Source organism: Podarcis cretensis, assembly GCF_951804945.1.
Source record: "Podarcis cretensis genome assembly, chromosome: 2".
NCBI lineage: Eukaryota > Metazoa > Chordata > Lepidosauria > Squamata > Lacertidae > Podarcis > Podarcis cretensis.
Window position 1 is genome coordinate 12,172,670 of NC_137171.1, and position 17,152 is coordinate 12,189,821.

Genomic DNA, 17,152 nt, shown 5'->3' on the forward strand with positions numbered 1-17,152 from the left:
TTCCAAAAATATAAGATAAAAAACAAATAAAATGAAACCTACATACAGCAACAGTGTTTTGTGTTGTGTAGGCTCCTATTTGTTATGTGCAAATGGCTTTAGATACCTATTAGGTCCATAAATTACCATATAGCATATATTCAACACAAAAAACAGTGACAAAGGACAGCTGGACATATAAAGGGCCCTATTACCTTTAGTAGCTTACGGCCTCATCAAACCTAAATTGGGCCCTGGCTGCAGAAGTTGTGTCAGATGTTCGGGTTCCAAAGAACGTTTGCAGACCGGAACACTTCTAGGTTTGCGGCATTCAGGAGCCAAAACGTTTGACTCACAAGGTATTCAGGATCCAAGGTACGACTGTATTTACTTTATGTAGTTAGAGCATTTGTACCCTACTCTTCAGCCAAAAAAGGCTTTAGAGCAGCTTACATACAATCCAATATGATCTAAAACAAAAACATGACATGCAAGGGACAAGGACAGTGAGAAAAAAGGAAAAAGTCAAAATCAAAGCTTGGGCACCAGTTTCCTACACCAGATGTTCCTATGATGACCAGCTGGCACAGTTGGGGGGAAGGAGGTACCTGATGGAGCTGGGCCTTCAGCAAAGCTCATGAAATGAGACCTGTTTCTTAACCCGCCCACTGAGGCAGCTGGAATGGCTGCCCCCAAATGACCATTGAGGGGAGAGGAGGCCTGATGGAGCTGGCCTGTCACAGCAGAATCAGTGGAGTGATCTGTGGTTCACAACTTTCCCAATGAGTTGTCTCCTGGCTAGTGACCATCCACTTGGTACTCCACCGGGGACTAGAAGAATCTGTTGTAGTGTGTATTGTACAGAACTGTAGAAAAGATGTGACCAAGTCCAGATTATCTCATATATATATATATATATATATATATATATATATATATATATATAATTTTCCAATATAACATTCTACAAAACATATCATTCCAATTTATCACCAACATTGGACTTCTATCAACTCGTCTGCTAATTCTCCGTCTTAATCACTTCTTACACATTCCCTAATTAATTTTGCACTACTATCACATCGTAGTCTACCTTATTTTTTAAACAATATTTCTCCTCTTAATTTTCACAGAACTTCCTGAAAACTCATGTCCATATTATCTAAGGCACACCAGTTCTCTAAGAAAAGGGTTGCGGCCCACACTTTAAGTAGCTTCTCATAAAATGGTCTGCTTTCAAGTTCATTTTCCACACAGGCCACTTTTCCCATACTGCTCTAGGTTGGCAACGGGGTGGGGGGGGGAGGAGAGGCAACATTTCTCAGTGGGCTACGTTTAGCCAAGGGGGCTTCTGTTGCAAAGGCCTCCTTCAGGCTCCCTAAACTTACAGTGCACAACTCTCATGACTTTCCTCTCAAGTGTACGGGTGTTAAACTGTCAAGAAATTAACAAGCCTATAACCCTACGCAAATATATTTGCTCCAGAATCTGGAGTGGCTTTCAGGACCTTTTCCTCGGCATACTCACTTGGAAATTGCTCTCTCCGAAATCAGTGGCATTTTATTTCTACAAAAAATATATATATTCAGAATTGTAGCATTCATAAGATAAACTATGGTTTATCTCCATGCTTTTCAAGGAGGAAGCCCCAAGAGGCTCATTCCCTGGCATCCATAGTTTAAACAAAAAAATAAAAGCATTGAGGTTACTCCCTGCAAGTGATTTGGAGAACCTTTGCCAGTCAGGATAGATAACCCTGAGCCTGTACTAAAGAAGCAAAGGGATAAAGGAAGAGCAACAATGGTTTCAGGAAGTGCCACACAGCTCATAGTTGGTATTATGTTGGCTCGGAAGAAGCTGGTAATAGAAGTGGGGGCTTAAGGGGAAATTTATAGTAAGCAATGGTGGTAGGAGATTAAAGGAGGATAACCCACCCTCAAAGTACAGTGGTGCCCCGCAAGACGAATGCCTCGCAAGATGGAAAACCCGCTAGACGAAAGGGTTTTCCGTTTTGGAGGTGCTTCGCAAAACGAATTTCCTATGGGCTTGCTTCGCAAGACGAAAATGTCTTGCGAGTTCCTGCGGGGTTTTTTTCCTCCCCCCCCCCTTTTTCTAAGCCGCTAAGCCGCTTAACAGCTGATCCGCTAAGCCGCTAAGCCGCTTATCAGCTGATCCGCTAGGCCGCTTATCAGCTGATCCGCTAAGCCCCTAAGCCGCTAATAGCGCTAATCCGCTAAGCCGCTAATGGGCTTGCTTCGCAAGACGAAAAGAACCGCAAGACGAAGAGACTCGCAGAACGGATTCTTTTCGTCTTGCGAGGCAACACTGTATAGCACAGTAGAAAGCAGAGGAATTTGGTTTTTTTTGGGGGGGGGGGAGAAATTAGCAGCCAGACAAAGGAATGAGAAGCAACAAGAAAAGATATACGATCCATGTTTTTTCTAGGTAGCCACTAAAAGCAGTTCCCTGACTTGAATACACCAAATGATGGCTTGCTCCTCATGCTCTTTTGCCTGTTTCTTCCCAGCGCTCATTATACCTTGTTTTTATCTTCTTGGCGTGTTCCAAAGGAGCTCCATCCAAGAACCGGAGGAAGCATTTTGCTGTTTTTGATTGCTTGAGGACTACTTGATGTGCTTTGACTCTTTCCTGCTTTGCCGCACACTCCCAAGTCCCTAGCTTTGCCATTTCCTTTTGCTATTGCTTTGACCCATTGATCTATGAAGGCAACAAGCTGCTGTTAATAAAATTGGAAAGGGCCATGTAGCGCTGTTGAAAATAGGTGTGGTGGCATGGTTCCAGGTTCAGGCATATGGTGAGGTTTTATTACAATGGGCTGGTCATAGATTTGCAATAACTCGTATGGCTCTCTTGTTGGCTTTTGATAAATCAAGCAATAATTCAAAAATGACTTATATAGTGGGTTGCAGCGCTTCTGCGAATGAAAGTGCCTTTTGTGACCGACAGGCATTTTAGCTTTCTTTTCATATTGCCAAGGCTTGGCGGAAGAAAAAAGTCAGGGGAAGTTGCTTGGGTGAGAATTAACTTGCAGAATCTCAAAAACAATGTGTTGCTTTTAAAAAAATATCCATCTTTGATATGAGTTGCTAGAAAAGCCATGCAGTCTGGCCTTCACCTGGGAGGAAAAGGAATATGCCTTAGTGAAGGGCAGAGCTGTTTCTGCACCACACATGGTATCTTTGCTTCTCCATATTGACATGCAGACTCAGTATTCTGAGTGCTGCCTCTCTTAGCGTGCAAAGGCCTGGAGCTGGGGAAGGTGAACAGATCAGCAAGGCAGCCTGATGGCAAAGCCCTAAAGTATGTATTCTGCTTTTCCATAGTGTTCTGGACCCCTCGATATGTCTCTACCTTCTACCCCAGACATCAAAATAAAAGAGGAAGAACCAGTTGAAGTGGACTCTTCCCCTCCTGATAGTCCGGTAGCGAGTCCACAGTCACCGCAGGCCAAGGAGAAGGTGAGCTTTCGTGAGTCGTCTTTTCATCTGTTTTTAATGGCATTCACCCACTTGTAAAATTTATATTAAAACAAACAAACCCGCTTCTATCAGAAATGGCAGATCTGTGTTCATTATCTTTTATGGTTATACTGGCGTAGTTGTAGGAGATTCAGTAGAATGTGCCCTTTGGCCCCTGCACACAGAGGGCCACTGCTAGACTTCTGTAATGACATGAGAGTGCCAGTTGTAAGAACCAGCTTCTCCATTTCGTGGGTGGACACATGAAAGGTGTGTTGATCATGCAAATGATGGCCAGCTATGTGTCTCCCCCACATGCTCCAACAAGCAACATGGGCTGGGGGTGGCTGCAAGATGCACCTGAAGCAGGCCCATAGAGTAAGAAAAAGCTTTGACAGAATGAAGTTTGTAGAAGCTTGATTGGTGTTAACTATTTTTAAAGCTCTTGCCTCCCTTGATAGAGGCATTGGGCTTGGATTCAGAGAACTATTTTCACTATTCTGGCTCCCTGCAAACTTAGTAGCTGAGAGGTGGCAATGTGCATCTTCTGGCTTTACTGTGAGCAGAGTAGACAGAAACAAACATACAGAAAATGTGAGTTTGGCGAGGCCTGGTAAGAAGATGCCATGGTGCAGACTGTTATCTGAAGCCACCCCAGATTACGTCAGGAGCATGCTGAAGATTTACAGTCCTGGTGCATTCATCAGGATTTAGTGTCCCAGCCTAGACACTTGAAAAAGATAAAGGGAGTTTCTGCTCAAAGTTCTGAGAGTTGTTGAAGAACTCTGGTGAAATGGAAGAGCTTTGTAACTTTTAATGGCCTTCATTTCTCCCCTGGAATGTATCCTGCCGATGTCCTGCAAATCTCATCCATCCGCACTTCTCTATTATTTTGCAATTAGAACAAATTATCTGGTATGATGGCACATGATTTTAAAACAACTGGGTGTGCTTTTTGAGGCCAAGTGATGTTCTTAAGTAATACTTGCATAATTTATATCTAGTTGCAAGGATGTGAATGGTTTGGGTTCCTTCCTTTGTGTGTCTCCCCCCTTTTTTTACTGTTGGATTTAATGTTCACTTACAAAGCTTGTTTGCTTCTTGCAAATTTGAGTGTGTGATTGTTATCTCATGCTCAACACAGGATTTAGCACTTTTGTTTTCTGTGGGTACAGCTGAAGTTAAGTTTCTGTGCTTCAGATTTCCCAGGAGTGGTAGTCCTAGGAATAATGAGGGTTGGTAGGAGGGATGCATTATTAGTCCCACAAAATGATAATGCCTGGCATTCATTGAGTATGTGCATGTTTCTTAGGAGAGTGCTTCAAAGCCTGTTATCATTTCTACGCCTACTCCAACCATTGTACGCCCTGGGTCACTTCCACTGCACTTAGGATATGATCCTCTGCATCCCACTCTCCCTTCTCCAACTTCTGTCATCACCCAAGCTCCACCTTCCAACAGACAGCTTGGGTAAGTAAGGAGATTGGGAGTGGGGGGGAGGTGTAGGGACCTTAAGAGGCCTCATATTGGGCAATCAGTGAATGGCCAGGAGTTTCTCCTGCAAATCTCATGATTTTAGATTTTGTAGAATTTGCCAGTTGTGTATGAACCTGCACAAGAGCAGACACAAAGGGGGAAATAGGATCCTAGGAACTGTTAAATCATTTAGTACATGAAGAATTGACACAGAGAGACAGCAAATTAAAGATTGAGAAGGGACAGGGAGAACCATCAAACTTAAACTATGTCTCATGCATAACACTTTTGCCCGCAAGTTAAGGCTTCAGCCTCGTGTCTGTCTATTTAAAAAGTCTCCAGTGTCACTCCTGCATTCTCCTTCCCTTGAATAGAGGAAGGCTGAGCAGTCTTCTTCTGTAAAAGGCTCCAGCTTCTTGGACCCTTAATTGAACTGTTATTGCTCCCTCTCTTTAACTTTAGAAAACCTTCTTACTTGAATTTGTGGCTTGTTCAGGTTTCCAGATCTAGCTAGAACCATCTCCTGACTAAGACTGGGATCCAGGGAACAGCTCTTGTCACGAGGGAGTTAAAACCTCTCCTTCCCAGAGGCCAAGAGCCAAACTACAGCAAATACATGTAGATGTAATAGATGTAATACATACACGATAGATGTATTTTTAAAAATGAAAAAGAGCCACAGGATTTAAGACTTTTGAGTGAAGAAATGGTAGCTACTCAATTATTCCCCTCTCAGCTACAGTCATACCTCATGTTACGTCCTTTCAGGTTACGTCCTGCAGCAACCCGGAAGTACCAGAAAGGGTTATTTTTGGGTTTCACCTCTTGCACATGCACAGAAGCGGCGAATCGCAACCCACGCATGCACAGACGCACCGTTGCGGGTTGCGCTCTTTTCATGTTGTGAACGGGCCTCCGTAATGGATCCCGTTCGCAACCAGAGGTACCACTGTATTTTTTTTATGCTGGAAGCGTTAAGCAGCCCCCCTCTTGGCTATTCCACAACTTCTGTGTGACCTTCCATGGCTTTTCTTCCATATATGAGATCCGTTAGGAGGTTGCTTCGCGTCTCTGCCATATGAAGACTAGTTTGGCCCCTGAAATGGATCCTCTCTCTAGGTAATGACTTCTTTTCCTGCAGGGAGGAGGGGATCTTTGGATGGGTTGGCCCTCCAAGGATCCCCCTCCATTCCCTGCACGAAATGGACCTTCACAGTAGGCCCAATGTTACAATCTCAAAATGCCTCCTTCAGCTAGCAGTTCAGGTACATCTGGAGAGCTATCTCTCTGCAACTTGAGACCTCAGTAAGTATGGCTCCTATTTAAAATACTACTGCCAACCCTACATGGCCCTTGGACCATCTAGTCTTGTAATTGCACATGCACTGGGGTTGAAAGGCCAGTGAACTTTACACCTGACGAGAGGGCTCTCTGCCGGAAAGCGTCTCTCTCTCTCTGTTGCACATCTCTCTAATCCATAATGGGCTCAGGTGATGGATGCTGGTTCGAAAGTTGTAATTATCAAGCCAAATATCTGGAAATTTGAATATCTTTGCACATTCTGTCTAAACCTGAGCAGATCTATGTAAGCTGGGAGCACCTGTGCTTTTGTAACCCGTGTATATTCTGGCATGGAAGCCAATTATTATCAATTCAAAAAAATTAATGTTTGAAAAACATTACGTTCGCTAACTCTGCTATTGCCAGAGCAGAGATGCTCAGCTTTTCAGTAGAGAGTTTAGGAAGCGGAAGGGGGCTCTGTGTGTCACATGGGATCACCTGTGTCTCAGATGTGTTGGGCAGGGGATTTCTGATAGTACTCACAAACTGGACTGCAATATGTTTTGTGTTTGTCTTTTGTTTTCTCGCAGATCTCCCACCAGCTCTGTACCACTTGTCATGCACCTTGTGAATGGACAGACCATGCCCGTCCTTCCTGGCCCTCCCGTTCAGATGCCTTCTGTCATATCGGTAATAGAAGCTTCCAGCCTGGCTACTTTTGATAAAGGAAGGGACAGTTTCCCCCCTTTGTAGAGCATATGCGATCACTTTAATTTGCAAAATTGACATCTCTCTCTGCCCCTCCATGTGAGATAAGCCTGGGCTAGCGGGGAGGATGTGGGGGTTGAGGGAGCCACCAGCCTGCAAGTTAGCAGCACCTGCCAATCACATTGCTGGGGGGGGGGAGGCTCAAAACTGAATCTTCATCTGAGCAGATGGCAGACACTGTTGGTTCCAACGCTGGGAACTGCAGGCTCTCTGATTAGCTAGCTCTATGCTGAAATCATTCAAGCTTACAGAGAACATGTTGGCCTTTCCAGGCCAGAAAAACTCCCTCTCTGGCCTCTTCGGGGCATGAAATGGTTATTTAGCTTTTATTTCTGCAAATGAATTTTCTTGGGGTATGTGATTGACAAATGCAAGTGCCTTCTGGTGCAGCTTGCACTGGTTCTGCTGCTGACTGTGCTATACAAATCCACTTTTCTGTTTCTTTGTGGGTGTACTTTTCGTCTATTTAAGCGTTCGGAAAGTTTCTGCCATGTGTTGGAAATTAGAATTGTTTGAGGGGAAGCTCTATAAATCTGAAAATCTAGTTTGGGCACTTAACTGCCTTTTCTCCAGGTTATCTCAGAAATACTGCATGAATTCTAGCTGGCCACCTGTCACTTTCTCTCTTCTACTCATATGGAAGTTAAGTGTGCCCATTGTAAAAATGCAAAAAGAGTGGTGCACCCCACAAAGAATTGCAGAAAGGAAAATAAATCCCAAGGGTGTCCCCAGAAGCTTTTCTCCACATTGTAATGATTAGTAGCAGTTTTTATCTTGCCCTTAGTACGAGGAGTTCAGGCAGGTTTATATATTGTTGTTATGTATTTCCATAATAGCAACCCTGTTAAATAGATTAGATTGAGAGAGGATTATAAGCCCAACATCATCCAGCGAGTTTTGTTGCTGAATGAGGCTTTAAGCCTGGGCATCTTCAGTCCAAAGCCCCCCTGAAGCCATTAAACCACATTTGCTCTCCAAGCACAATACTACTGAATTGATATGGTGGGGTTACTAGTCAAGCTGGCCTGGATCCAGAACTCTACTCTTTTGTTGCTAGAAGTACCTAATTTCATGGTAAAAGCTTTCTGTTGGCTGGATTGCACATTACCGTTTTGCAGTGTACATTTAAGATATTCTACACCTAAAAATCTCAAGCATAAATGGGAATATTAGATCTAGGATTGGCCGTAGCTCAGTGCTGAGATTTGCTGCAGCATAATGCGTGAAATGGTTCAGAGGAAACGAAAGAAAGCATTGGTGTTTTCGCTTTCCTGCAATGTCTAACTTTTCTGAAACTGCCATTGGTACTCCTCTGCTCTATTAAGCTGCTCCAATGTTTGTTTCTTTTTATCTCTCAAACACTGGTGATTAGATTTCTAACATGTACAGCTTATCAAGCAAGCTTTCTCGCCCACCCCTTCTCCTTCACTGTAGGAGTTAATCAACAAAACTGCTTAACTTATACAAGGTGTTTTCCATTCCCCTTCCAACTTATAGCTGGCAAGGCCTATATCTGTGGTGCCAAACATTCCTGGTATTCCCGGCCCTCCAATTATCAGCAGCGGCTCCATTTCACCATCAGGCCTTCCAGTGCACTCAGAAGCTAAAATGGTGAGTTGCATTAGATAACAACAGAATCGGCAAGCTTCCCTAGAGTACGATTTTAGGAAATGAGATGCAGCCGTGGTTGGCCCCCCGACATTGCCCCCTAACACAGTTTTCTCATGGGGGATAACCTCAAAGCATGTGGTCACTCGATGCATGTGGTCACATTCAGGTTGTTGTTTTTCTGTTAACACTTTCTGTTAACACTGAAACCACTAGCAGTTAAAAGAGAGTGCCGTATACTTTATCTTCTCCCCTAAAAGACAGCAGTTTGTAGTCTGTCGGTGCAAGTTGCATAACTGGATGGGATAGCGTATATCCTTGTAGGGAAAGTAGGTAAAGGTAAAGGGACCCCTGACCATTAGGTCCAGTCGTGATCGACTCTGGGGTTGCGGCGCTCATCTCGCTTTATTGGCCAAGGGAGCCAGCTTACAGTCATGTGGCCAGCATGACTAAGCCACTTCTGGCAAACCAGAGCAGTGCACAGAAACGCCGTTTACCTTCCCACCGGACTTTGCACTTTGATGTGCTTTCAAACTGCTAGGTTGGCAGGAGCAGGGACCGAGCAATGGGAGCTCACCCCGTCACGGGGATTCAAACCGCCAACCTTCTGATCAGCAAGTCCTAGGCTCTGTGGTTTAACCTACAGCACTACCCGTGTCCCATGGGAAAGTAGAGTTGGGTAGAAAAGGGTAGGATAAGGAAAGGGCAGAACAGAGAGCAACATTCAGATGGAGGCAACCCAGGCATTCTTGTGACACCTAGGTACATTTATCAAGCTCCCTCAATTTTTTCCATAGCGGATATTAGACACTGTCAGGAAGGTTCAGTGCCCAAAATACATTATGAAAACTAGGGAAGAGTATAGCTGTGAATATTGGCACAGAAGTAACTTGCGGTTTCTTATGATTTCTAGATTCACAGATTAGTCTTTCAGTCTGCTCTTCACTGCTTCTACCGGTGTCCCTATGCTGCAGTCCTTGGGGAGGAGAGTAGGAAAAGAGGGAACAAACATGAAAATGAATGAATCTCTGCCCTTCATTTTCAATATAAAGCAAAAAGCTGCTTTAAGTAAATAGAATTCTAACCTCAGGGGCCTCTTTGTACTTTAGTAAGGGAGCCAACTGATCTATAAGATTCAGGTGATGCTGTCATCGTAAAGAAAAAAGAGACATCCGTTCTCCAAGTAGCTTTGCAGTCTAAATTTAGAAACTGAGTGGGAGACGACAGAAGGGTGGGGAGAGGTGCGAAGAGAGGTGTGCGGGTTGCACACAAAAACAAAGGATGATTTTGGAGAGTCAGACAGTGAACATGAGCAAATGTATTGATATACGTTTAGTCTTCAGTTAGCTCAATTGTCAGTTTTAGCTGGGACTAGATGTTGCAAGTTGCCTGTGATCTTCATTGAAAATGGTAGCTACATGTATGGTCCCTCCCTCTGCTTGCATCTATCTTGCGTCCTGACATCATGATGATTTCTTGCCTTGAAATAGAAACCTGGCTATTAGCAGCATTTCCTAAAGAGTCTGGCCAGGCTTCATTCTCAACAGCCTGCATCTTTGTAGTGAAGAGAGACTGTGTGTGTGTGTGTGTGTGTGCGCGCGCGCGCATGCGTGTGCGCGCACACACGTTGGTAAAAGAGAAATAAATGGTTGGGCCTCTCCTGATTTTGTTTTGTTTTTGTCCCCTTACAGAGGCTAAAAGCCAGCCTGACGCAAGGAGTTACTTCCTCACTAAATGGCAGTGGCATGGTGGTGGGTTCAGCAAGCACAATGGTGACGTCTCATCCTGAACAGGGTCAGATACTCATCCAGCATCCCGATGCACCTTCTCCAGCCCAACCACAGGTCTGCTTGAAGCTGGAACACATCAAAGCAGAACTTGGGATGGGGGAGCTGTAATATTCTGGGAAGGGGGGCTTACCATGGACATTTGAATTTGATTTGGCTGCAGTCACACCCCCAGCTTGTGGTATGACATCTGATGGGAAATCCAGTGGCTGCTATCAAATTCAGAGGCTTTGTGTAAAAAGAACAAATTTCGAGTATTCATGACTGGAGGAATGAGGGGAAATTGTTTGGGTGGCTTTTAGATAGATGCTCGGAACGAAACGTGAGAACTTAAAGGAGTTGAAAATTGATAAGACAAAAGCACAATTACCCTCTCACCTTTGGTTCCCATTGTCATACACAGTCAGGTGTGCTTTGCAGGCCTTTGAAACACTGTAAAAACCTGACTGATCTGTCTGCTACAGACAGTCATGTGATGTGTATGTAACCATAGGCAATGTTGCCTCTTCTTGCATTCTACCACCGGTTCTTCAAAAAAAAAAAGTATTGTCAGTCTTTTAGTAGCCAGAAAGTGATGGTACATCACTCCACACAGCTCCCAGTTCATAGCTCATGTCGCTGTAGATGCCTTGTATTTCTACATTCTGCCTCCCCACCACCACCACCAGTGAGACCCAACCCTCCTTTTTTCCTTTTGCCAAATATACTCAACCAAGGTTGTTGATTCTGCAAGTAAAAATAAGCATAGAAATGTTATATGCATATAATTCATTTGTATGGGGTTTCTTTCCCCCCAGTTGCCAGATTTGGCTTTTCTAACTATAGAATCTGAGATGTTTTGGCATTGAGTTCCAGATCCCCTGAACGGGTATAGGAAGCCTGTTGCCTTTCAGAGAAACTGCGTCTTTCACCCCGTTGCTTCTGTCACCACTGCTGCCAGACAGTTACCAGTTAGGCATCACAGGCAATTGGGACACAGTCTGCAATATAGAAGCAATGTTTTCAGATCTTCTCTCTCTCTCTTCCTGTTTTAATGACTTGGGTTTAAATGCACCCCATTTGTTCCTGCCAGCTCACCAAATGCCAGCCTTCCATCAAAATCACCACCTGCTCTGTCAGCTAGACAGGCTTCCAGAAGTTTACTATCCATATGCTGCCTGACTGACAGTGAGTAGTAGCAAAGTGTAAACTGGTCTGCATAATTATAAAGCCCATTTGGTGGGGCTGAGCTAAGGTGGGAACCTGCAGATCTGTTTTGCTCTTGGCAGCTAGTTTTCTTTGTTCTCTTGAAATAATAGAAAAGGTTTTCAGTGTCCCTGTTGGTCCCACAGAACAAGAACTGCAAAGCAAATAGGTTAAAGGGTTAGAGGATTATTACTCCATATGGCACAGTCCCTACTGGGTTAAAACAAAGAAAGCATGAACACAATCAGTATTTGAGCCACTTGCACAAATCTTACATTGCTATTTTGCCTAAATGTCCTGGTGAGAATTAGTGAGGATATGAGATCAAGAATCGGGGAAATTGTTCCGCGTTGTTACTAATTGGCCGCTGAGTGTTTAATGGGCTGCCCTGAGAGTGCACAAACTGCCCAATTAATCTTGTTCGTTAATTTCGGCAATTCTTTCATTCTTCAACCCCAGGTTTCCCCAGCTCAGCCCACGCCTAGCACAGGAGGCAGACGGAGACGCACAATGGACGAAGATCCAGATGAACGCAGGCAGCGTTTCCTGGAACGGAACCGGGCTGCCGCCTCCCGCTGCCGCCAGAAGCGCAAGCTCTGGGTGTCATCCTTGGAGAAGAAGGCGGAGGAGCTCACAACACAGAACATCCAACTAAGTGTAAGTGCTTGGAACATATTAAATACTTTTCTTTCAATATTACACATACAGTGGTACCTCTAGTTACGAACTTAATTCATTCCAGAGGTCCGTTTTTAACTTGAAACTGTTCTTAACTAGAGGCATGCTTTCACTAATGGGGCCTCTTGCTGTCGCTGCACTGCCAGCACGATTTCCATTCTTATCCTGGGGCAAAGTTCTCAACTCAAGGTAACTCTTCCAGATTAGCAGAGTTTGTAACCTGAAGCATTTGTAACCTGAGGTACCACTGTACAGTGGTACCTTGGGTTACATACACTTCAGGTTAAAGACTCCACTAACCCAGAAATAATACCTCGGGTTAAGAACTTTGCTTCAGGATGAAAACAGAAATCACACTGTGGCGGCATGGCAGCAGCGGGAGGCCCCATTAGCTAAAGTGGTGCTTCAGGTTAAGAATGGTTTCAGGTTAAGAACGGACCTCCGGAACAAATTAAGTACGTAACCAGAGGTACCACTGTATCCACATTTCAATCACACACAAAAATACAATCTGCTTAGCTTTCATCTCCAGATTGTGCAGGTGAAATGTACTTTTCCATATCAACAACACCAGTGCAAAAGCATATCTGAACAGACAGGGCAATGCCCATTCCCTGTATCATCTCAAGGAAGCAGTCAGCCTTCAATGGGGAGCAGAAGCAGCTTTTCCCCATAATGTCATGCTTATCTTGGGGGGATTTGAATGCTCATTCAGACTGGATAAATTGAAGATTTGTAGATCAGTCTGGATACATATACTGGAGGGTGTTTCAGCAGATAGCATCCAGATTGATAGTTCCCAAAACTTCAGCTTCATACCACTAACAGAAACAGTCAGGTGGCTTGCTTCAGAAGCAGACTTAGTAGGGAAGGAGAGAAGCTGGGCTGACTGCTGCAAGTCTGCAAACTACTTGGCCTTTACTTGATCTCTGAGACAGTTGGGAGGCTCATAGACAGACATACAAGGCAGACATCATCACCACCTTCAAGGAGGCACAGGATTTCTGATCCAGTTGTCCTCTCCAATATTGATCCATGGCAGTTACTGGTAATATCAAGACTGCCCTTCTTTATCCTCAACCACAGCTTTTTAACCTGACTGCTTGAAAGTTGAACGATGGCAACCCAGGATCATCTCAACTCGTCTGCTGTCCTGTAACGCTTCCACTATATGCACCTACAGTAATGCGTGGTGCAACACATTTAGGAAATGACATTTTATTTTTCCTTCAAGGTGGTTTAGCTTCTTGTATGGGACCAAATACATAGACAAGGAAAGTTTTAGCAGTTTTCAGTATCATTGGAAGCCTAGGGGGACAGACGGTTGCCTCTTGCCCCAGATCAAGAAGTTCTTTACTGCTGTTAATGGATTTAATCTCTCGCTGGTCATGCCATGAGCCTGAATGTGGTGTTGGTGCACTTCCCCATAGTTAGTTTGAGCCCTTAGCTGCAGCATCTTCGAAGGTCCTGAGTTCTGACATGCAAGACCTTAACCTTAGTATTCTTTACATTCGCCTTATGCAACCAGTAGGAGCCTTCTTGTTCTCCTTTAGGCTTTATTGACCTGCAGAGGGGTTCCTTTAGCTACTCTATCCTTGCATTATCTTTGAATATGCTACCGCAGGTGGCGCTGTGGGTTAAAGCCTCAGCGCCTAGGGCTTGCCGATCGAAAGGTCGGCGGTTCGAATCCCTGCGGCGGGGTGCGCTCCCGCTGCTCGGTCCCAGCGCCTGCCAACCTAGCAGTTCGAAAGCACCTCCGGGTGCAAGTAGATAAATAGGGACCGCTTACCAGCGGGAAGGTAAACGGCGTTTCCGTGTGCGGCTCTGGCTCGCCAGAGCAGCGATGTCACGCTGGCCACGTGACCCGGAAGTGTCTCCGGACAGCGCTGGCCCCTGGCCTCTTAAGTGAGATGGGCGCACAACCCCAGAGTCTGTCAAGACTGGCCCGTACGGGCAGGGGTACCTTTACCTTTACCTTTAATTCCAGCTCTCTTGGTTAAGGAATGGCTCCCTTTTCAGCCTTCTGGGAGAGAGCCCACGCAAAAGGATACCTTTCTGTGCCATCTGCACATCAACAGAGGCAGCCTTTGGGTGCAGAGTTCTTAAGCCTTAGGGCTCAATTACAGCAAAGGTGTGAGAGTTTTGTTCCCTCCCTGGGATGCTCTCCTTTTTAATATCTTATCACCGAATGTCCTCCTACCTGGTGGACTTCTGTTCTTGTAAGCAGTGACTCGAATCCTTGCCTAAGTGCATGCAGCGTGTTTTTGCTTTCACTTTTCCCACCACACCGAACCTTGGAAGGCCAGTTTCTCACGTTTTATCCCATATTTTATGGAATTTTGACCTAATTTGATTTGCTGCTGGAGGTCGTTAGGGGCCACTTGGTTTGCAGTTTTTCTGTGGGATTTTCTTCCCACTACATATATTACTTGGCTGTTTTGGAAAGTTCCCAACTTCCAGGAAGAAGATTTTTAGCCTTGCCAGGCTGGTCCCTGGGAAGGGGACCTAATCCAGCGGTGGACATCCTGTCTCCCTGTGAAAGAACGGAAGCAAGGACTTCCTTTTCACCCAAAAGGACTCCTCTGAGTTCTCTCTGTGTTCATTGAATTAATCTCCCCAGCCATTCATAAGTGCTTTCAATGCTATCTTTGGAGTGCCGCAAAAAGACTGCTATGGCAGGGTTACAAATGCAAGCAGCTTCTGCTCAGATGTTTTAAATGCAAGCTGTGACCTGTAACCCCTGCAGAGGCCACTTCTGCATACTAGAACCTAAGAATAGCTGCCACATTCCATGCAACTGTATTAATAAAGGTTGGAAGTATTGAGGGGTTCCTGTCCAGTTGGTGCTGTGGCTCGTCAGTAGCTGCAATCTGCCCTCTTGACCAAACAGCATTTTGGCCGAGTTCCTTGCATGGAGGCTTGGCTTTCATTGTATTTCAGTGATGAAAACGTGTGCCTTTAAACATTCTAGCAAGCTGCATGTGTGTGAATTTTAGCCCACCCTATCCCATGAACTTGAAGTGGATAACTATTTCTGTAATAATTAGAGCATTTTATATTGCAATTTCTAGGGACGCAGGTGGCGCTGTGGGTTAAAGCCTCAGCGCCTAGGGCTTGCCGATCGAAAGGTCGGCGGTTCGAATCCCTGCGGCGGGGTGCGCTCCCGCTGCTCGGTCCCAGCGCCTGCCAACCTAGCAGTTCGAAAGCACCTCCGGGTGCAAGTAGATAAATAGGGACCGCTTACCAGCGGGAAGGTAAACGGCGTTTCCGTGTGCGGCTCTGGCTCGCCAGAGCAGCGATGTCACGCTGGCCACGTGACCCGGAAGTGTCTCCGGACAGCGCTGGCCCCTGGCCTCTTAAGTGAGATGGGCACACAACCCCAGAGTCTGTCAAGACTGGCCCGTATGGACAGGGGTACCTTTACCTTTATATTGCAATTTTACTATGTTTAAATATGCACTGTTGTATGAGGGATCCCCCCCCCCCCATTGATTGTCGCTCCCAGATTCAGAGGCAAAAAGCACTGCTTAAGCACAGAGTTAAAATCCTAAGATCAGATCAGTTATTTAAATGCCAAAAATGGAGCATTTCCTGCCTCCGGTAACCAGCAAGAGACTCATTCATGATGACTTACAACACCCCCCATTTTATACAATACCTATCCCGAACAATTAAGGACAAAAGTTTGAAAGGCTGGACATGAGAGCACATGCAATGAAGATAAATGTTTCCTTTCCTGCAGAATGAAGTTACATTATTACGGAATGAAGTTGCTCAACTCAAACAGCTTCTGTTGGCTCACAAAGACTGCCCTGTCACTGCATTACAGAAGAAAACACAAGGTTATCTCGGTAAGTGGGGAGCCTCTGAACATAACTGCAGAGCCAAAGAGGGTAGGCTGTGTAGATGTTTCAATCTCAGTACAGTTGTACCTTGGAATTCGAACGGAATTCGTTCCAGAAGTCCGTTCAACTTCCAAAACGTTTAGAAACCAAAGCGCGACTTCAGATTGGCTGCAATAAGCTCCTGCAGCCAATCGGAAGCCGCAGAACGTGTGTCAGACGTTTGGGTTCCAGGTGATGTCAGGAGGAGCCACATATGCAAATTATTTACACCTGCTTACAGAAACGTCCAAGGAGGTAACAGCAGCCAAGACAAATCTCGGGGCAAAGGAAACAAAACAAATACAGCCGTACCTTGGTTTTTGAACGAAATCCGTTCTGAAAGTCTGTTTGACCTTGGTTTTTGAACGAAATCCGTTCTGAAAGTCTGTTCGACTTCCGAAAATATTCAAAAACCAGTGTGCAGCTTCCGATTGGCTGCAGGAGCTTCCTGCACTCAGTCGGAAGCCACATCAGACATTTGGGTTCCAAAAAACATTCACAAACCAGAACACTCAGTTCCAGGTTTGTGGCGTTCAGGAGCCAAAACGATTGAGTTGCAAGTTGTTCCAGAACCAAGGTACAACTGTAAAGGTTCATCCCTAGGAAGCCAGAGTAGATTAAAGGACTATTTCATAAGAACTAACTAGATCAATCTGCTAGGCAGGAAGATGAGAGCCATAGGGTTAGAAAAGGGGTCTGAGGTGGAGATGTTAGCTGCTCAAACATTAGCTCCCCAAATCTCTGACTGAATCTCAGAGTTTGGCTGGGCTATAATAGCAGGGGCTAAATCAGGGACAGGGAACCTTTTTCTTAGTTGAGGGCCCTATTTCCTTGGGAATAATAATAATAATAATAATAATAATAATAATAATAATAATAATAATAAATTGTTATTTATACCCCGCCCATCTGGCTGAGTTTCCCCAGCCACTCTGGGCGGCTTCCAATCGAGTGTTAAAAACAATACAGCATTAAATATTAAAAACTTCCCTAAACAGGACTGCCTTCAGATGTCTTTTAAAGAGAA

General features: G+C 44.9%; 1 protein-coding gene across 1 annotated transcript in view; it reads left to right on the forward strand.

Annotated features, from left to right (window-relative positions):
* The window catches only part of LOC307210677 (cyclic AMP-dependent transcription factor ATF-7), a 115,029-nt gene that overhangs the window by 88,844 nt on the left and 9,033 nt on the right, over positions 1–17,152 (forward strand). Inside the window, exons 5-11 of the mRNA XM_079966759.1 lie at positions 3,324–3,458; positions 4,771–4,928; positions 6,806–6,905; positions 8,481–8,594; positions 10,283–10,435; positions 12,023–12,220; positions 15,984–16,092. Coding sequence (XP_079822885.1) covers positions 3,324–3,458; positions 4,771–4,928; positions 6,806–6,905; positions 8,481–8,594; positions 10,283–10,435; positions 12,023–12,220; positions 15,984–16,092 — 967 coding nt within the window. The remainder of the gene's footprint in view (positions 1–3,323; positions 3,459–4,770; positions 4,929–6,805; positions 6,906–8,480; positions 8,595–10,282; positions 10,436–12,022; positions 12,221–15,983; positions 16,093–17,152) is intronic.